Source organism: Mustela erminea, chromosome 11 (assembly GCF_009829155.1).
Source record: "Mustela erminea isolate mMusErm1 chromosome 11, mMusErm1.Pri, whole genome shotgun sequence".
Classification (NCBI taxonomy): Eukaryota; Metazoa; Chordata; class Mammalia; order Carnivora; family Mustelidae; genus Mustela; species Mustela erminea.
Genome location: NC_045624.1, coordinates 22066738 through 22088347, shown reverse-complemented (window position 1 = coordinate 22088347; position 21610 = coordinate 22066738). Strand labels below are relative to the sequence as shown.

The 21610-nt window shown below is 42.7% G+C and overlaps 1 protein-coding gene across 4 annotated transcripts; it reads right to left on the bottom strand.

The window, feature by feature from the left end:
- Window positions 1–1707: 1707 nt before the first annotated feature.
- On the bottom strand, window positions 1708–21186 carry ZC3HC1 (zinc finger C3HC-type containing 1). 4 transcript variants are annotated; one of them, XR_004276907.1, is made up of 11 exons: window positions 20951–21186; window positions 19003–19114; window positions 15887–16037; window positions 15230–15313; window positions 7994–8121; window positions 6659–6813; window positions 5512–5755; window positions 4927–5139; window positions 4303–4509; window positions 2904–3017; window positions 1708–2146 (listed from the first exon to the last, which is right to left on the bottom strand). XR_004276907.1 is itself a non-coding variant. In XM_032305288.1 (11 exons), exons 1-11 carry the CDS (start codon window positions 21094–21096, stop codon window positions 2078–2080), a joined length of 1482 nt encoding a protein of 493 aa, XP_032161179.1. In that variant the 5' UTR covers window positions 21097–21186; the 3' UTR covers window positions 1708–2077. The 4 variants fall into 4 exon arrangements, 3 of the variants coding, with proteins under 3 accessions (XP_032161179.1, XP_032161178.1, XP_032161180.1); XM_032305288.1 differs by lacking the exon at window positions 2904–3017 and adding an exon at window positions 15737–15844 and having other exon boundaries at window positions 16022–16037; XM_032305287.1 differs by lacking the exon at window positions 2904–3017.
- Window positions 21187–21610: the final 424 nt, after the last annotated feature.

Sequence of the window (21610 nt, the reverse complement as noted above, 5' to 3'; positions counted from 1 at the left end):
GTGCGCCTCAATTCTTCTATTATACACCTCCCAGAATACTGAGCATTCCTTTTTTTTTTTTTTAAAGATATTATTTATTTATTTGACAGACGGAGATCACAAGTAGGCAGAGAGGCAGGCAGAGAGAGGAGGAAGCAGGCTCCCTGCTGAGCAGAGAGCCCGATGTGGGGCTCGATCCCAGGTCCCTGAGATCATGACCTGAGCCAAAGGCAGAGCGTTAACCCACTGAGCCACCCAGGTGCCCCAATACTGAGCATTCTTGTGCAACATTTGTGTACAGATGTGTCTTCCAGCCTGAATGACAGACTTCAGGAGGACCGAGATGGGTAGTGATGATGTGTGTATTACACAAGGGCTTGCACGGTGCCTCCCACATGGAAGAGACTGTTTTTTGAATTACACCAAGTCTATCACAATCTGCTTGCATTTATACTTGAAACACACACACACTAAACAAGCTTGTGGAGCTTTGCCTATTTTAAAGAAATGTGTTTTCGTTGGAGACAGGTAGAGAAGAAAAATTTGAGGGGCGTCTGGGTGGCACAGTTGGTTAAGCGTCCACCTTTGGCTCGGGTCCTGATCCCGGGATCCTGGGATCGAGCCCCACATTAGGCTCCCTGCTCGGTGGAGAACCTGCTTCTCCCTCTCCCTCTGTAGCTCCCCTTGCTTGTGTTCTCTCTCTCTCACTGTCTCTTTCTGTCAAATAAATAAATAAAATCTTTTAAAAATTAAAAAAAATAAAAATAAAAATTACAGTGGAATTTTAAAAATTTACCCACATTATTATACCCTGGAATTAGGGTTGTAATCCTTTTGAACACCTTGTGTTAATGATTCTACACCACTCCTGAAGTGGTGACCTGGAGGATATGAGCTTCTAGAGGGCAGACTCCAAACTCACTTAGTCACCAGTGAACAAAAAGCTTCTACCTGGGGCCCAAAGTCTCATTTCTGTGAACGTCAGAGAGCTCCCCACCAGTCAACCACTAAGGGGACCACAGAGAGTGACCATGAACACTCAGGCCAAAGGCAAAAGAGCACCCCTACAAACACAACCTGGAAACAGCTCTACTGGCCTCATAGAGGGTTGACTTAGGAGCGATAGCAACATGATGTAATCTTTTATTTTTATTTATTTATTTATTTATTTTAAAAGATTTTATTTATTTATCAGAGAGAGAAAGGGGGAGAGAGCGACTACAGGCAGACAGAATGGCAGGCAGAGGCAGAGGGAGAAGCAGGTTTCCCGCTGAGCAAGGAACCCGATGTGGGACTCGATCCCAGGACGCTGGGATCATGACCCGAGCCGAAGGCAGCTGCTTAACCAACTGAGCCACCCAGGCGTCCCTGACGTAACCTTTTAAAAATTAGGACTGGCTCAGTCAGGTCATCATTTGACTCTTGACTTCGGCTCAGGTCACAATCTTGGGGTTGCAAGACCGAGCTCTGTGTAGGGCTCCGTGCCAGAGTGCTGTCTGCTTGAGAGTCTCTCCCTACTCTTCCCCCACCTCCAAAAAAAGAAAAAAAAAAAAAAAAAAGAAATACCTCTTTGACTAGAATCATAAATAAGTGAATAAATTTTTGGCTTTGCAGCCAATCTGCAAACTGAAACCTTGATTTTGCTTCGTGCTCCCCTGGAATTTTCTCAGTGGCTGCCTTGTTTGTATCAGCCCTGACGGAAGAAGGAAGGCAGTTCTCCAGCAGTAAGAATCTTAACAAATGTTTTATTAATACATACTGTCATATTCTCGGGATAGAAGAGTCCTCAAAACACTGCCGCGTACTGAAAGAGGGTAAAAGTGCTCAAGTCCTTGGTCTTCCGGCTGGTGGAATAACCCCACACTCCTTTAACAGAAGTGGGCTTGCTGAACTCCACCTGCCCCCACCCCAGCATGGAGACAGGCTCCCCCTCAGTCAGAGGTAGACAGTGACACTCACTGCCTTTTGCAAGGACAGGGGCTCCTTATGATTGAACCGGAACGGAGAAAAACTTTGCATCAGCTGGCCGAAAAGGAATTCAGACTTTATTTCTCAAAGTCACTCATTCCGCTGCTCTCCAGGAAGGGCTGGAATAGCTTCAGGATGAACATAACGATTCCCACTGCCGGAATATTCGGAATACCTTCCTTGATTTCTCCGAGAGACTCTGTAGGTAGAAAAGCTCATTATTAGCGATTAAATTCTTTTACAGAGATGAAGGGTGAGGTAACAGCTTGAAGGCTTGGTTTGTAAATTTCTCTCACAGGGATGGGGTCTAGTATTGAGAAAAACAAGTGAATTTTATATTATTACTTTTATTTTGTATACCTAATATACACTTAAAACCAGACTAAACATCAAAACGCCTGCATTCTACAGTCAGACTACTGCTAACACACTCTGAGCCTGTCAAACACACCTTGAGTCCTCCCTCCAAGTATCTGCATTTGTCCTAATCTCTGTGTGTGAGGCGGACACTTGGGACCCACCATCCGTGCAGCACACATGTTGCACTGGTTTCCATTCGTGATGCTGAACTGGCCCCAGGGCCTTATTTCTTGTGAATAAGGATTCACATTCACATGATACTTCGCTGGGGTTAACAGTATAATCCAAGACCAAGGGGTAAAACAAAGTTAAATGACTCTTTCAAAGTTTAAACTATGACCCTGGACTTCTCAGCTCCATTTATAGCCGGCAGAGCTAATAATAGGAAGATTCTCACGGCCACTTGATCATGCCTATGAGGTGATCTGAGATTCTGAGAAATGGTGTTACAGGGAGACGAAGCAATGCACTAAAAGATAAAAGTTCTCAGAGAATCAGAACGCTTGGTTCCCTCTGCCTATGAGAGTCACAATGAAGAGCACAGGGTCTCAGTGAGAATATAAATGATCATCTAGCAAGATAATCCATAAAGTTACCTCCAGTTTCGGGTATTAGAAGACATTTTCACTGTCTTCTTATCCTCTTTGTGGATGAGTATTTCAGTAAAAGAAAAGTCCCGGGGCAGGGGCTGGGAAGAATCTGAGCTCTTACTAATGATGGAGGGGAATTTAGTGAATAGAGGGACAAAGTTAAAAGAAACTTTAGTTGAAAAAACAACATAAGCTTTGCTCTAACATCAAGATTCTTTAACCAACCTCATTAAGCTCTCAACTTTCCAGTCATAGCAGCTGTGGGAGGGTTAAAGACAAACCACCAAAAAGGATCTCAAAAGTCCTGGAACCCAGGGCCAATTATGAGGCCAACTTCTCCCACTATAAAAACAAAACAAAATGAAATGAAAAAAACCACCAAAACAAAAAACCCACAAAAATCCTGTAGGATTGCTTGTTTGTCAAACAGTGACAGAGGGCAGTCATTAAGACTCTATTTCAGGAAGATCTGGGGACAGAATATATGTGCAGACATTTGCCCTCAGATAGCTTTATGTATCTTCAAAAGCTTTTAAATTGGAAAAAGGAAGATTTTTTTTCCTTCTTCATCTGCATTGTCTTACTAAGGGTACAAATGTACATTCTTGGGCTTTTAGCAATTCTACAGTTCTCTCCAGCAGAATCCCACAAACCTGGGAGTGCTTCTTGTAAACATCTACTGGCGAGTATTATTTTACTTTGTCCTTGGACGGGACGGGGGTCAGAAATTATTCTATTCATACCACGCTGTAAGGCAAATTTGGGAAGGAGCCAGCAGAGGAAAGAGAACCCAGTTCCCATGATCCCTTAATGCCCACCCTCCTATCACCGAGTGCACCCTCGACGCAGAGTGAAGCCTTGTTTTCTCAGCTGTCACGATGCATTCACATCTACCCACATTCCCTAAGCAGCAGCGATCACAACTCCAACAGCTAGCTGAGGCTCGGTGCACGAGCCCAGGGCTGTGGAACAGAGCAAAGTAACATGTCCCCTGTGCAGAACGAAACTATAATCTGGGGATTGGAGTACAGAGCTCCCGACAGCTAAGGTCTGTCTGGCCAAGCTCCAAACGCAAGTGACAGCAACTGGCAGAAAAAGCAGCTGGTCTGCAACATGAGGCCGGAGCAGCTGCCTGCCCACCCGGTTCTGTTCTGACACTCCTTCTCTACTTTGTGTCATTTTAGTTGAGGAGACAAAGAATTTACCAGAATTTGAGGGAATGCCAAATGCTAACCAACTGCAGGAAGACTGAATCAGTTCCATGCCGAGTCTCTAGGACCCAACCTGAGTCTAACTTGACTTCTGAATGCTGAGGGCAGGCAGGGTGCTAATTATAGGACTGCCTCTTGTTCCTCATCCCATAAACAGCAAGGGCTGTACATGCGCAGGCAGCGGCTTCTCTCACCGTGGAGTCTGTTTCGGCCGGCTGGCTGGACTGCTTGTGGGCCAGGAGGATGTTCAGCACGGCCTTCCAGCCTGGCTCTGAGGTGGCACTGGAGTCTACCTCTGTTCCGCCATGTTCCCTGGTTTCCTGGCCAAGTGTGACATTCACCCACGGGCACCAGTCTCTGTGCTGAGAGGTGGGGTCAAAGAAGCTTCGGGATGACGTATCCTGAGAGGGGGAAGAGAAACATTGCTGATGAAGGGCAGAAGCCATGTCAATCCAGGAGTCGTCCAGTCCAGAATCTCACAAGTGCCCCCATTTCCAATTTGATGCTCTTTAAACACTGCCTGTGTCATGCTGACTCTCTTTATAAATACCTTCATTCCCTCTGTGTTAAACCAACAGTAAGTGGTCAGGTCTGTTCCCCTGATCTCACTGCCATCCCCATGGGTCTGAAGTATTTACTACCTCTCTGGAATCCACTGCAAAGATGTGGCACCCAACCGTAGCTGTCCCACCTTGAAACTTAATTCATATTATCCCCTTAGAGTCACAGGCCCCAGGAAGGGATCCTGCCTGCTTCCCTGTGCTACACGGCAGGGGCCCGGCGTGCTACTTGGGATTTCTACACATAGGTAGACCCACCGAGCTGCTGGAAGAGCAGAGGCGAGCGCGCTTGGCCCTCCGCAGAGGGCTTGACGGCACTTCCAGGCCAGTGCTGTCTCCCGTTCCCATGCTGCGGGTCACCGGCCGGCTTCTCGTGGTGGGGCTGGCAGACTCTGGCTCAGGACGGTCGACGGGACTGGAAGAGTCCCAGCTCCGAGTTCGGGAGATGACGGGACCAGGGCTCCTTTCAGCCTGAAGAAAAGAAGAGGTAACAGTAGTACACAGATGACATAAAGGAGAAGGGTCAGAAGATGACATAACGGATAATGGTCAGTTTTCCTAGAAGCAGGTGAAAGTTAATGCTTTACAGTTTAAAATCTTAAGAATTTACCTTCTGAACTGTCAACAAAACTAAACTCTCCCAAAAAATCATTGATTTTGATACAAAATCATGAATTTAGCTTCTGCACTGCGACTGGCTCAGAAAAACACATGGTTTTCTGATCAATGTGGTCAGAAGTGAGGCCCACCTCCTCAGATAATCTCCAACTTCTCTGCCACAACACTTCTGGCAAGAGTGCTGCTTTTACAAAGGCCACCCGAGCAGGCCAGTTAAGTCCATACCTGCTCTGAGCCAGGGGAACACGTGGCATCCTGGCTCCGGGTCATCATCCTCCGAGGAGACTCAGGCACAAGAGGGAAGCGCTCCGGCCTCCCCTCAGGGCCTGGGAGGGGAGAGCTGGTCAGACCCAAAGAAGCATCCAGGTCCGTCATGGAGGACTCAATCTGCTGGAAGCCCCAGAGCCCCACCTTCCTCATACACTGTGAACAGCTTATCAGGGAGAGCTGCAGGGGTTCCAAAGAAGAACTAGGCAGGAACAGAAAAGAGAGTTTTCTCAAAGGGTAACATTTCCAAGGGACTAAGTGTAATCATTCGTGAGAACTCTATGCCTTGCCAAACAAATTTCTGGAACAGCCCAGTGGACTGGGAATCATGTCATCTCAGGCCCCCAACTCCATCGTCTCTCACAAAGTTCCCAGAGAAAGATCTAAGGGTCTTGGTGTAGGCTCTAAGGCAAGACTATCTTGAAGGTTATGTTTTATAAATCTCTCCTATTCCTTTTGAAACTTTTTCCTTTTAAATGAAAAATATTCCTTAATCTATCAAAGAAAGTATGTTTAAAGTAAGTCTAGACTGGTTCCTTTCTTTCTTTCTTTTTTTATTGTTAAATATTTTATTTTTAAGTCATCTCTACATCCAACCTGGGGCTCAAACTCACAACCCTGAGATAAGTCAGTCAGTGCTCCACCGCCTGAGCCAGCCAGGTACCCCCTGCACCTCCCCTCCCCGGTTCCAAAAGTTTTCTATACCAGAGAGAGGCTAAGCCAAATTGAGCAACTAGAATGGGAACACCAACATGGGGGCCTGAGGACTCCAGCTGGCATTTCCTTTGGTAGTTTTTATGAATTCAACAGAGTTTTCTTCCTTTCTATAGACAGAAAGGAGCTTCACTGTTTCCAAGAGCACAGATTCTCAGCTGGGACAGTGAAAAAAAAAAACAAAACAAAAACAAACCAAAGTTCAGGTGTATCCAAGAATTCCCGAGTTTGAATTCTGTTAGTGATTCTTACTGTCCCCTCGCCACTTGCTCAGGTTTTGTCTGTTTTTCTGACAGGATACATCATGGAACCTCCAATACTATTAGTGACTGATGTATGCCAGTGTATGATGTTGTCAGAGCTCATGTACCCTGCAAAGTCACGGACTAACCTACACGCCCAGCCACACAGAGAGAGGACACAGGCAGTGACGTGGACTTGGATGTCTGAGCCTAATTTGCTTGCAGTTTTTTTCTCATCAGTTCGGTGGTCAAGTTCATCTTCAAGCAGGTGCATGAGAAGACTGACCTTGTCTTCTGTCAAGCACTACAATGGAACCAAGGTAACAAACTGAAATTTCCAACCACAAAAATCACAAATGAGGATATTATTTAGATGGTATAAGGCAAAAATCATGAAGGAAATCCCAGACACAAAGACAATTCTCTTCATTACGGAAGGCTCACTTTTAGGACAGGGATAAGGTTTTAGACAGAAGCTTTCTGAATTGCCCTGCATCTGCTGAGAAAGGTAGCAGTTGTCCTAGAACTACCAAATCTTTTCTTAGTTCTAATTTGTTTTCAATTTACCAATTGCAGATTTTCTCTGAAACCTATAAACTTCTACAGATTACTATTTATATCTTAACCTGATGCTGGATTTACTTCTTGACAGAACAAGAGAGCTTGCCAAGGTCTTTATTTTTGTTCTAAGAATAATAAAGAACTGACAAGGGGAACAGAAAAGCTGCCTTGGCTAGGGACAAGGGACATTTAAAATAGGCACAGAGTTGGGGCAACTGGGTGGCTAAGTTGGTTGAGTGCCCAACTCTTGGTTTTGGCTTGGGGCATGATCTTGGGGTCTTGAGTTCGAGCCTGGTGCTCAGCAAGGAGTCTGCTTGGGACTCTCTCTTCCCCCTGTCCGTCCCCCCATGCTCTCTGTCTAAAATAAAGAAATAAATCTTAAATAAATAAATAACAGAAGTTAAACTTTGGTTAAAATCCAAACAGCCTCTCAACTTGAAGAAGCAAAATAATAGCTTCTATTTCCTATAGTAAAGCTTGTCTTTGGCGTGTCTACAGGGTGAGGAAATGGGACACTAGATACTCAGTTTCAAAGTACACATGGGCCAGAGCATTTCTAATTTCTATTCACAGGGGAGAAGGGAGTTTGTAACTTCTCCTGTAGTATTTTCTTTGGGAAATGATATGCAATAAACCATACGAGGTCACATTTCAGTATCTTCTGCTAAATAGTTTAAGTAACAAATCAGGATAAAATTGAATGTAATGCCATTTAAAGAAGCCTATCTAGAAGTTTCAATGGATCTCATTTACTTAATCTCTCCATAGTTGCCCTTCTGGTGGAAATTGGAAAAGGTCAGTTGAGGGACAAACAACTAGTTCTCTTCATAGCAATCTAAATCCTCTGTCATGTAAAGAAATCCTTCATGTACAATTGGCAGTGACAACTGAAGGCCACTGTAGGCTAGCCAAGAAAAACTCACCATAGTTTTCAAGTCCTCTGGCCTCAGGGAAGGAAGCTGAAGGTCCAAGTGACAAAGGCTTTGAAAACGATCTAGAAATTCACTAACAAGAACAGCAGGTTCATCCAATGGCAACATCCCAAATCGATCTGTAGACAAAGTACACTGGAAGATCATTTGGTGTAAATAGTAAAAAATAAAAGATGTATATAAAACAATATGGGACAGATACCGATAAAATTGATAAAGTATTTGAAGGCGAGTAGGGTTTCTCAGAAGCAGTCAGGCTAAGCTGAATTTGAAGACCAACAACAGTGTGTAAAAGCTAAGGCTCAAAGGAAGGGCCCAGGTGGGGAATTCTACACAGCTTCACGGGGCTGGGACAAAATGTGCCTATAGAAAGGAGCAGAAGATGGGGTTAAAGTGTAAAGAGTAACTAGACCACAACTTTATTAACATATATGATGAGAAATTACTGAAAGTTTTTTAAAAAATTTCACATAATTTTTAAAAATATTCTATTTGCTTATTTATTTATTTAATATTTTATATATTTGTCAGCAAGAGCTTGAGTGTGCACAAGTAGGAGGAGTGGCAGGTAGAGGGAGAAGCAGGCTCCCCCCTGAGCAAGAAGGCCGATGCAGGACTTGATTCCAGGTCACTGGGATCATCACCCCTGAAAGAGTGATATTATAGATAATATGCATTAGTTTAGAGTAGAGATTGTAAGGCGTCAGTTGGGATGCAAAAAAATAAGCTTAGCAGACATTAAAGTGATTTAAGGTAATAATCCCTGTTAGACACCAGTGGCAGAAGGATGGAGAGAAGGAACATCAATATTACAAAGCTCTTAATGACCGGGCAAGTGGGGGATGGGTACCTGGATGATGGGCAGTAAGGGGGGCACATGATGAATGAGCACTGGGTGTTAAATGCAACTGATAAATCACTGACCTCTATCTCTGAAACTAATGATTCACTGTTTGTTAATTAATTGAATTTACATTTTTAAAAAGTATCCAGTGCAATAGTATTATTATCATACAAATTCTACAGATGAGGAACCCAAGGAATATGAAAATAACATACCCAGGTCTCATTACCAGTGAGTGACCAAAAGCTCCTGCTTTTACAGAGTTTCTATCACAGCACTTGCCAGTTCTTTCTAGTTTTCAACAGTACTAGGGAATTCCTAGTTTCTTTTATTATTTTTTTTAAGATTTTATTTTTATTTGACAGAGAGATCACAAGTAGGTAGAGAGGCAGGCAGGGAAGCAGGCTCCATGCTGAGCAGAGAGCCTGACTCGGGGCTCGATCCCAGGACCCTGGGATCATGACCTGAGCCAAAGGCAGAAGCTTTAACCCACTGAGCCACCCAGGCACCCCAAATTCCTAGTTTCTTATAGCTCCTTTACTTTTGTTTTGTTGTTACCCTTTTGTTACTGAATATCTCATATACATAGACTTTTTTCCCCAACAATATCTAAGCTCCTAAAACAGGGATCAAGCTGTCTGGACCCTTGTGTCCAGCAAAAACCTAATATTGTATTTTAGGCAATAGCTTTAAAACTATAGCTATGACCCCTTCTTAGGTTCTGAAATCAGTTTATCATTTACCTAATTTATAAACCAGTTATTTTAACAAAACAGAATGCAATAACATTAAACTGTGGCATGTCCATACAACGTAACGTTATCCAGCAATGAAAAAAAGTGAATTCTAGAAGACACTGAGGAACCTTAAATATATAGTGCTATGTAGAGAGAAGCAGAGTCTGAAAAGCTGCATGCTGTGGAATTCCAACTATATGACATTCTGGAAACCATAAAACTATGAAGACAGTAAAATGATCTGTGGTTGCCTCCTGCCTCAGGAGGAGGGGAGGAGAGAGTAATGAACAGGTAGAGCACAGGGGATTTTCAGGGCAGTGAGGCAGTTCTATACAATAATGTCATGGTGGATACGGGTCATTATATATATATATATATATATATATATATATATATATATATATAATCAAAATTCACTGAATGTACAACAGAGTGAATCCTAATATTTACCACTGACTTTAGTTAATAAAGATATTTGTTTGGGGCGGCTGGGTGAATCAGTGGGTTAAGTCTCTGCCTTTGGCCCAGGTCATGATCTCAGGGTCCTGGGATTAAGCCCCACATCGGGCTCTCTGCTGGGCAGGGAGCCGGCTTCTCCCTCTCTCTGCCTGCCTCTCTGCCTATTCAAAAAATAAAATTTTTTTCAAAAAGCATACAAATATGTTAGAACTTACCAAACTGTACCTCTAAATATGTGCAGTTTATTTTATGTCAATTATCCCTCAACTGTAAGTATGCGTTAAAAAAAAAAAGAAAAAGAGAAAGGAAAAAATCTCTTCTACTTTTGTTCTTAAGAGGTACAAAAGCAGTAAAAATAGCACTTTTATTCACCGTTTATTATATCATTAGCAACCAGATTTTGGTCTCTAATGTTATTAAATATTCTGAAACTATTTTTTTAAAAGATTTTATTTATTTATATGGCAGAAAGAGATACAGCGAGATAGAGAACATAAGCAGGGGGAGTGGGAGACGGAGAAGCAGGCTTCCTGCAGAGCAGGGAGCCCAATTTGGGGCTCAATCCCAGGGCCCTGGGATCATAATCTGAGCCGCAGGCAGACGCTTAATGACTGAGCCACCCAGGTGCCCCAAATATTCTCAAATTATTAAAAGCTGTTGCAAGTAACCAAATATGTCAAGACACTTGCCATCGATTTAAAAAGATGTATCATTTTACTAGGAAAGTCCAATTATAAAAAAACTACAACCAACAAAAAAGATATGGATTTTAAAAAATCAAGTTGAAGGGGCACCAAGATGGCTTAGTGCGTTGAGTGTTCAACTGTTGTTTTTTGGTTTTTTTTTTTTTTTAGATATTATTTATTTGACAGAGAGAGACACAGTGAGAGATGGAACACAAGCAGGGGTGGAGCGGGAGGAGGAGAAGCTGGCTTCTAGCCAGGTGAGGAACCTGATGCGGGGCTCAATCCCAGGACCCTGGGATCATGACCTACTAATGACTGAACCACTCAGGCACCCCGAGTGTCCAGCTCTTGGTTTCGGCTCAGGTCATGATCTCAGGGTTGTGAGACCAAGCCCCAGGTTGGGCTCCCCGCTCCGCGGGAGAGTCTGCTTGAGATTCTTTCCCCCTTCTCCTCCCTCTCCCTCTGCTCTTCCCCCTGCTCTCTGTCTTCTCTCTCTCTCTCTCTCAAAATAAATTAACAAATAAACAAACAAACTAAAATCTTTAAAAAAAATAAATAAAAATTTAAAAATAAAACAAAAAATCAAGTGAGGTTTAACAATAAGAAGGAAACATGTTCTGATGACCAGTGGCTCTGGTTTGACAAAACTTTGGAGAAAAAACCAGGTACCAACATCTTTCTGGTCACTTTCCAATTTATGGTTTGGTCTGATGCCTACAATCCTAAGAAAATATTAGTAAAAACTGATGAAGGCAAAAGAGCAATGAAGATTTTAAACCCACCATGAAAATGTTTTAACATAAGTTAAATTTATGTTTAACATAAGTTAAAATTATGTTTTATAATTAACATATGTGAGTATTCAGTACTTCAGTGTTTGATGTGTTCAAAATAATCAGTCCAGTAAATTAGTAATTATAAATTAAAATGTTTAAAGGGATTTAATTTAGGTTGGTAAATGTTAGAAAAAAATTACTTCAAAATTTTATTTATTACATATGCTTAATAAATGCAAGCATTAAAGTAAAAATAGTTTAGGTCTTCCTCTCTTCACACTAAAGTCTCTGGAAAGAAAAAAACCAAGGGTGGTATAATTGAAAGGTCACATTTGAGATCTATTTAGGAGGTATAATGCACAGGAGTGGGTGGTGATGATAGATTGAGAAGGGCATCTAAGGGGATGTCCAGGTTTCTAGCTAGGATAACTTGGGGGAGCGGGGTCAGTACCATTTAAGATGGAGAAAATCTATGAGAAGTAAGGTTTGGGTCTAAAATGAAGACTTCAGTTTTGTATATATTGAGTTCCAGGTGCCTACAACAAGTCATTACATGAAAATGTTTAGAAGATAGTTGAAAATGAGTCAAGCTCAAAAGAAAAGTCAGGGGGCATCTGGGTGGCTCAGTGGGTTAAAGCCTCTGCCTTCAGCTTAGGTCATGATACCAGGGTCCTGGGATCGAGCCCCGAGTGGGGCTCTCTGCTCTGTGGGGAGCCTGCTTCCCCCTCTCTCTCTGCCTGCCTCTCTGCCTACTTGTGATCTCTGTCAAATTAAAAAAAAAAAAAAGTCAGGATAGGAGTTAGAGGTTGGCAAGGAGGTGGACCAAGAAATCATAGTGTATAGTAATAAGAGTTGGGAACCACCAACAGAGTCCTGGGCAGATCCTAAAAACCCGGACTGGGTATACTGGGAGGATTTACATCCTCATGGGACTGAGGTCAGTCCTACTACACAGTGAAATAGCTAGGCCAACAGCAGAATCTCCTCGTTACACATCATCTTCACTTTAAGAACATTATTCCTTAATAGTCCCTTTTTATCTTCCCTTCATTATCAGTAAATGGCACTCTATAGATACTTTGAATCTCTCTTTTTTATTTTTTTAAAAGATTTTATTTATTTATTTGACAGAGAGAGAGAGAGAGAGGGAACACAAGCAGAGGGAGTGGGGAGGGAGAAACAGACTTCCTGCTGAGCAGAGAGCCCAGTGAGGGGCTTGATCCTGGGACCCCAGGATCATGACTCAAGCCAAAGGCAGAGACCTAATGACTAAGTCACCCAGGCATCCCCCCTCTCTTTTTAAAAAATTTTATTTATTTATTTGAGAGAGAGTGAGCAACAGAGAGAGCACAAGCAGGGGCAGAGGGAGAGGGAGAAGAGTACTCCCTGCTGAGCAGAAAGCCCAACTCGGGGTTTTATCCCAGGACCCTGAGATCATGAGCTGAGCCAAAGGCAGACACCAAACTGACTGAGCCACCCATGCGCCCCCACTTTCAATCTATTTCTTCCTCTTAGTGGTCATTCATGGAATATTCCCAGGCATCAGTGACCCTGGAATTGGCCTGAGCTGTCCTACTGAAACAAAAGGTACACCTGCATGGCACTAATGTCTGCAGGCATGAAGTTTTGCCCCTGGTCTTGGTAAGCCCTCTGGAGGGCTCTGCTGTGGAGGCTGGTTACTCAGCAGGAATAAGCCTATGTGACCAGTAAAAGTTATATTTGTTTATTTTAAAAAGATTTATTGAGAGAGATAGCGGGGTGGGGGCGGGTAGAGGGAGAGAGAATCTCAAGCAAGCAGACTCTGTGCTGAGAGCTAAGCTGACGCAGGGCTCGAAATCATGACCCTGAAATCACAACCTGAGCCAAACAACTGTGCCACTCAGGTGCCCCAAACAGTGAAATATTTAAAAATCCCACTTGCTGGGGTGTCTGGGTGGTTTGGTCAATTAAGCGCCTGATTCTTAAAGATTTTATTATTTATTTATTTATTTGTCAGAGAGAGAGCGAGAGCAAGCACAGGCAGAGTGGAAGGCAGAGTCAGAGGGAGAAGCAGGCTCCCTGCGGAGCAAGGAGCCCGATGTGGGACTCGATCCCAGGATGCTGGGATCATGACCTGAGCCGAAGGCAGCTGCTTAACCAACTGAGCCACCCAGGCGTCCCTAAGCGCCTGATTCTTGATTTCAGCTCAGGTCATGATCTTAGGCTCATGGGATCAAGCCCTGCATTAGGCTCCATACTCAGTGGGAGTCTGCTGGAAGGTTCTCTCCCTCTATCCCCCTCCCCACTCATGCATATGCTTTCACTCTCTCTCTCTAAAATGGGTAAATAAATCTTTTTTTAAAAATCCCACTTGTGGGGCGCCTGGGTGGCTCAGTGGGTTAAGCCTCTGCCTTCGGCTCAGGTCATGATCCCAGGGTCCTGGGATCGAGCCCCATGTCGGGCTCTCTGCTCAGCGGGGAGCCTGCTTCCTCCTCTCTCTCTACCTGCCTCTCTGCCTACTTGTAACCTCTGTCTCTCAAAAAGATAAATAAATAACTCTTTAAAAAAAAAATCCCACTTGTTACTACATTTTGGGCTTTTTGTGCATACAAACACTTAAAGGCCAAGAGCTTTTAAGGGTACAGACACAATGAAAAATAACTAAAATAACTTCAAAATATAAAAATATTAGCAACTGCATCACCATACTATTTTTAACAGAACAAGTTCTTTTTTTTTTTTGATTTTATTTATTTATGTGACAGACAGAGATCACAAGTAGGCAGAGAGGCAGGCAGAGGGGTGGGGGAAGCAGTCTCACTGCTGAGCAGAGAGCCTGATGCAGGGCTCGATCCCAGAACCCTGGGATCATGACCTGAGACAAGGCAGAGGTTTTAACTCACTGAGCCACCCAGGCACCCCCAAAGAACAAGTTCTAAATCAAGATCTGAAGATCAGTAACAAAGGAGCTATTATGTATCTTATAAGGCAGGGCATTTTAGAGTGTGAGGCTTCATAAACCTGCTGTGTCTCTTAGCCTAAGTATAAATTTTGGAATCATAAAGAAAACATACCCTGATGTTAGTTTCCTAGAATACATAGTCAGGTTCACTCTAAAGTAGCTTAGTTCTAAAAAAAAAAAAAAAAAAGGAACTACTGAAGTTAATAATTAGAGTGAAGACAATCACAAAATCACCAGATTGAAGGGCATGTGCCTTTCAAGGCCCTTCTACAGGCAGTCTTTAGCTTCAGTGCTGTTGTCACAATGTGTCATTTCACTGTGATAAACTATGTTTGTAATCACGCTCATCTGGCTTCCTGTAAGTCTGCTTTAGCTACGGAACCCCCTTTAACTGCCACCATTAGTGCACCAACGGAAACCTGGGGAGAACATGATTGCTTGCTATGGTGGGAAAAGCAGACAGTTTGAAATCAGATAAAACCATAGTTTTGCCTCCTCACCAGTTGATTCTGTTTCTTCACCCGCAAAACTGGGTTAAGAATCTAGCTCCCAGGGCCCCTGTGAGAATTATGTAGGATAATGTCTACACGGCTGAGCTATAGGCATGCTGATTGCCTATAATAAAGCTTAGTAATAACAAGTGGATGAATTTAAGTTCTTGAAAAGCACAAATAGAAAGGAAGAAAAGAAACCTCAAAGACTAGATTTTCACAAAGATACAGGCAATACTAGAAATGCAATAACCAAGAAGACATGGTAAATGGGAGATCCTGGAAATGAGTACCTGGGGAGGGGCTGTCTGGCCAGAAACAGAACTTCTCATGGGCGGTGCACAAGGCTTTCTTCAGCTCAGCACATCGGTCCTTATCTGAAACCCACAAAGGGAGTACTGAATTAGAAAACGTTATATAGATTCAAAATCAAATGGCCAAGAACTTTTAAGAATACAGACAGAATTAAAAACAAAAATGACTAAGATAATGTTAAAAGATATGAAAATATTAGCACTATATAATCTTAATATTTTTCACAGAACAAGTTCTAGAGCAAGATCCTAAGATCAAGAACAAAGGAGACTGCATGTACCTTATAAGGCAGGGTATTTCCAAGCACCAGGCTTCATCAAAGTGCTTTGTCTCTTTGTCTGAGTATATATTTTGGAACCATAAAGTAAACATACCCTGCTGTTAGTTCTTCAGAATGCATAAAGTCAGGTACACTCTAAAGTAGCTTCGTTAAAAAAAATAGTAACTGAAGCTAATAATTAAGATGAAGACAATCACAAATTCACCTTGATCTATGAGACAGTACACATTCTTCAATCCAACACAGGTGACTGTTTTTTGTTTGTTTGTTTGTTTTTTGGTGACTGGTCTTTCAGGAAAAATTCGTCTAGTATCTGTGAACATGGAGGAAAGTATAATTTGTGCTTTATACTCACATCGGTCAAAATCAAAAGCTGGTTGTAAACTGGCACAGAGAAAAGCCTGGCAGCTGGAGCACTTCAGCATGTCACACTCCACTGTGACCCAGCCGTATTTCGCACAGACGAGTGGAGACAGCTCGGAGGGCTTACCTGCCCATTTCAGAGAGTATTCATGTTAAGAAAAACATGCTGCAGGTATATTAAAATGAGTAAGTCAGAAATTAAAACTTTAACTCATTCTTTTGTATATATGGGGATAAACAGATTAAGAGGAAAAGCACTAAGAAAAGTGTGAAAAAACTACTTTTAAAGCACACATACCTCACAGAATAATGAAAGTTGTTTGAAAAATGACCAGAGGGGAACAATTATGAATTTTTTCTCTACAAAGCCCTGTGTATTTTATATGTTCAAAATGTAAGAATTTGAAAATGTTTCAATTTCAGCAAAAGAGGGCTAGAAAACAGAAAGAAGGCTAGAAAACAGAATTTAGATATGAACGTTAAAGGGCTCCAAGCTGGGAATCTTCTTAAAGAAATAGTAAGTAAATAAATAAATAAAATAAAATAAAAGTAACAGAATTACTTAACCAGCTGTGTTACATATGACTGTCACATCTAAAGTGGTGATCAATTCATATCCGCTGAAAACGAAAAAGACCCAAAGAAAATGGTTCTAAGTACCAAGCAAAAATCAGGAATTATGGGTGCCTGAGTGGCTCAGTCTAAGTGTCTGCCTTTGGCTCAGGTCATGATCTCAGGGTCCTGGGATTGAACCCCATGTCGGGCCCCCTGGAGCCTGCTTCTCTCTCTCCCTCTGCCCCACCCCTGCTTGTGCTTGTTTTTTCTCTCTGTCAAATAAATAAATAAAATCTTTTAAAAAATGATGATTTAAAAATCAGGAATTATTCCAAGGAGCAGCAGTAGAAGGATGTTTAAAATACCGTCCTCTTCCTGAGCAATTTATTCATAAAGCCATCAAGTGGTGAGCAAGAAGGACAGCCAGGGGGGTGAGGGGAGGCAGCTCAGGGCCAGGTGTCAGTTCCCAAGGTGGGTAAAAGGGGCTGCTCACCTTGAGGTGTTGAAGCCAAGTAGGGTGGAAAGAACATCCCCATGGGGCCCCCACTTAGCAAATCAGGGATCACTGGAGTATCAAAACATATCATGACAGTAATGGATTATAATTCACTAAATAAAAAAAGCAGCCCAGGCTGCTATGAATAAATTACTACTTAACAAAGTTTGATGAGGAAAGGGATATTTGTGTAGTTTCAAAGCACCTCTGCACAAAGCACTTTTTAATTACAAAGAAAGAAGAGAGTTACTTTACAGTGGAAAAGATGAGAGACAGTCCCTGAATCAAGTGCTCAAAGGAATCACTGCCAGGAAAGGGATAAGTCAAAATCATTGTGCCACGTGATGAGATGCAATGAGGACACAGCGCCATTCTGGGAGGCTCCTACACTACCTGAATCTAACTGGAAGGAAAGAGCAGACGGATGGGAGCGACACTCAACAAAACAACGGGACTGTCATCTTCAAAAAGCATCACAATCATGAAACTCAAGGAAAAACAGGAATCTCAACTGGTTCCTTTTGTTATAAAGAATGTTATTAAGACAACTGTTGAAATGACTAGAGGCTGAGGGTTAGATGGTAGTAATTTATTAAGTGAAACTTCCTGATTTTGATGGCTGTGTTGCAGTTCTGTAGGAAAAAGTCCTTGTTTGTAGGAAAACATTTGCGGGTAGTGAGGGATCACTCTGGCAACTTACAAGTAGTTCAGAAAGGAAGTTTTCTGTAACCCATGCAACAAAGTCTGCAAGTCAGTAATCGTTTCGTATTTTTGAAAAAAATCACTCTAGTGAATAAAGGGCAAAAGTGATGGGATGTCACCTCTGAGATCAGGTCACAACGAGTCTAGCTTCTTTCATGCTTTCCCTTGCTGGCTCTGATGGAAGCCAGCTGCCATGTTGTGAAATGTCTGTGTGGAGAGACCCATTTTGCAAGGAACGTAGGGAGGTCTCTAGCCAACAGCCACTAGAGACCTGAAGCCCTCAGTCCAACAGCTACGTGAGTGAGCCTGGAAGTGCATCTTTTCCTAGTGGAGCTCGAAGATGAGTACAGGTCAACTGTCATCTCGAGTGCAGCCTGTGAGAGACCCTAAACTAGAGGATCCAACCAACATTCCTGACCCACAGAAATTGTGATATAAGTGGTTGGTTGTTTTAAACTACTAAGTTGTAGTGTAATTTCGTTATGTAATAATAGATAATATACAGAGGAAAATACGGAAAGAGACAGGAAGTGTAGTAGGCAGTCTCAAAAAACATTAGGTTTTGGGGTACCTGGGTGGCTCAGTGGGTTAAAGCCTCTGCCTTCGGCTTGGGTCATGATCTCACGGTCCTGGGATCGAGCCCCATATTGGACTCTGCTTGGTGGGGAGCCTGCTTACCCCACACCACCCCGCCTGCCTCTCTGCCTACTTGTGATCTCTGTCTGTAAATAAATAAATAAAATCTTAAAACAAACAAACAAACATTAGGTTTAGGTACCAATAGCCTTACGCTGTAACCCTGGCTCTGCCATTTGCCAGCAGCTTGACCAGAGGCAAGTCACATAACCTACCCGAAACTGTTTCCTCTTCTGTGAATAAGTATAAAAATAATAATATCTATTTTCACAAGCTTAAGGGGACGATCAAATGTGATAATATATGTGAAAACATGTTACATTAAAGTGTTATTAATTATTTCTTCTGCTCTCAAGTTCTTAGTGTTTTCTTCTGTGAAAAGTTCAGGTCATCTCAACACTTGATTGTTGTCAAAAGACCCAGAAGCGATGTCAGGTCATCTCAAATATTCCTTTGAGGAATAACATTTTATGATGCTACCTTTCCTATAAAATTTCCTACCAAGTTATCTTTTTTCAAAATTTTAGCTAGGCTCCATGCCCAACATGGGACTTGAACTCACAACCCTGACATCGAGAATTGTACACTCTACCCACTGGGCCAGCCAGTTGCCCCCTACCAAGTTTAATTTTGAATTTAAAACATCAGAGTAAGGGGAGGAGTAACGTTCCAGGAGCAGGGAGAAAGTGCAGCTCACATGACCTAAGAAAAAAGGATATAGAAAATGTTTCCACTCTGCTAAAGAAGGCTTCTTTGCTTGTAGATTCCAATGGAGGCTGTTCTGCTTGGGGCGATCCATTAACTGACTGGAATGTGGCAGATGTGTCTTTCCTAAAATAAAGTGGCAGAACTCTTGGTAATCCTTCCAGAGCATCACTTTGCCCAAACATTTTGTACCTCACTTTGAGGCACATAATAGCATCAATCACGCCACACTAGATTTTAACCTTTCTAAAAATCATTTCAGTTATGTCATTCCTCTGCTTAAAATTATCAATGGTTTCACAATACTGACTAAATAGAATCCACATTGTTCAGTCTGGCATTCAAATCTCTTTACAGTTTGACCATACCTACTAATCTATACCAGCAAACTGGTCTAGCTCACTCACTGGTCTCCAATAGTATTTCACACAATTTCAGTAAACACAAAATTAGACGCAAGGCGTCTATACATTATACAATTTGAACCACCTTAGAAATATTTAAGTCTTTTAACACAGGAAGAATAATTTTGATATTTCTACCTGGGTCGACTCTTCGTACCCACTCCTCCAAAAAAGAACTAATCTGAAAACTCAAATCAAAGTAAAGATGTTTAGCAGTGTCTGGCTGGCTCAGTTGGTTAAATGTCATGGGATCCAGTCCCGGATCCCACTCTCTGCTCTGAGGGCAACCCGCTTTTCCCTCTCTCCTGCCACGCCCCAACTTGTGCTCTCTCTGTCCTATAACTAAATAAAATCTTAAAAAAAAAAAAAAGTAAAGATCTTCAGGCAATTTTATGAAAAATATTCAAGGAGAAAAACCCCAACAAAACAATTATCTTATTTTCAGTGAAAGGAATTTCAACAGCATGTGGGAGGCAGAGCGAGGAACTACTGAGGACAAGTCATTTTAATAAAAAAAGGGTTACACCAACTACTATAACTCAAAAGAAATAAACTCAAAGACTTTCACGGAGAGTCAGAGAGCCTCAGGGAGGTGTGGTTCTTTAAAGAAATTGAGAGGATCCATAAACTTGGATGAGAAAAAAGTGACATTTATGTTACTAACCTCTAAACTGAAATTTAGCATTTCCTTCAATTATGAATGAAAGTAATAAAAACCCACAAAATATAGTACCATCAGCAGTAACTGTGAGTATGTAACCAATGGAAATCAGATATTTTGTCACCACATTAAGGTTGCACGTTTGAAATGTCATTTATGCTTATGATTACTTCAAAATTATGATAGTTCACAGACATTCCTAGATGATAACTCTTTAATAATGAACCATGTTACTGCATCACTTTTTATTATTTTGTTTTATTTTTTAAAAAGACTTTATTTATTTGAGAGAGAGCACACACAAGCTGGGGGGAGGGGCAGAGGGACAAGGAGAAACAGCTTCCCTGCCCAGCAACGAGCCTTAAGAGGGGCTTGATCCCAGGACCCTGGGACCACCACCCCAGGAGAAGGCAGGCGCTTAACTGACTGAGCCACCCAGGCACCCCACTGCATCACTTATTAAATTCTACTATCTTGATAACTGCATTACAACGTAACTGTTTTTTTAGTAATCCCATGTAAACTAATTCATACACTTAAAAATATTCTGAGAAGGGATTCATAAGCTTTATCAGGCTGCCAAAGGTATCTAAGGCTCAAGAAAAGCTGAAGAAACCCAACTGAGACGTCAGGTGCATGTTCAGTTAGCGGTCCTCTTTTTTATTTCCTTCCCTCCAAAACCTGTCTGGGGGCAAAATTCCGCGCGTGGTGCGGAAGGCAGTACATCCCGAGAAGATTAAAGCCGAGTAAATGTAGGAAACCCATTCTCCTTCACAGTCCGGGACGTAGCCATCCCCGCCAACCGAGTAGCACCCAAAGGATCCCCCGCCAGGCCTGCGTTCCCCAAACCCTATCCAATCCGCCGGCGCCGGAGCCACGATAGACCCGCGAACTCACGCTTCCGCGCCTCCCTCTTCCGGGGCAATCCCCTCATCTATCAGCTGCCGGACTTTCTGGGGCGTCCCTTCTGGGGAGCGAACAACTGCACCCCAATTCTTTTCAACCCCCGCGGCAAAAGCTTGCCCCTCACTGGGCGTCGCCATCTTGGTCCGTTGCCGACTTGCTTCCCCGCGGGTTTGAAGGCTCAGGAACTTCCGTTCTGCGTGGTTAAGATCCTCCTCCGGAGGCGCGGTCCCGCGCGTTTGCCCACGCGACTCGGAGAATCTGACCGCGGGGCCTACTCCTTCGTGGCCATCTTAGAACTAGGTAAACCCTCTAGAATGAGGTAAACCACCACGGGAGCCCCTGGTGTTTAAACCCACATTAATCGTTTTCTTTATGCACGAGCGGATTGGGGCTGATAAGGGGTTTTTAGAGCGTTGTTTCTCCAAGACGACAGTGAGGAGGGGCCAAATTTAGTCTTAAAGTAATTAACTGACATGGCCCTCCTACCTTATATCCTTTTACAAGTGAGGAAATGGCCCCCGTCACTTGAGAGTAATTTAGAAGCTTTCTTAGAAACCGTGGTGGGTTTAGAAGTCTGTGGCATTTGCCGTTATTGAACACCCTCCCTCCTTTGTCCAACAAGTATTTATGGAGCGTGCCCTGCTGACGTTG

Bases quoted from the DNA above. Each gene is read 5' to 3' on its own strand.
- ZC3HC1 (XM_032305287.1), bottom strand. From the start codon at position 21,096: ATGGCGACGCCCAGTGAGGGGCAAGCTTTTGCCGCGGGGGTTGAAAAG. The intron at 16,038-19,002 runs ATATCCTTTTTT...TAACATGAATAC, and splicing joins GCAGAGTGGAAACATTTTCT to TCTCTGAAATGGGCAGGTAA. The intron at 5,140-5,511 runs GTATGGACTTAA...TCTTTTCTTCAG, and splicing joins GTTCCCCTGGCTCAGAGCAG to GCTGAAAGGAGCCCTGGTCC.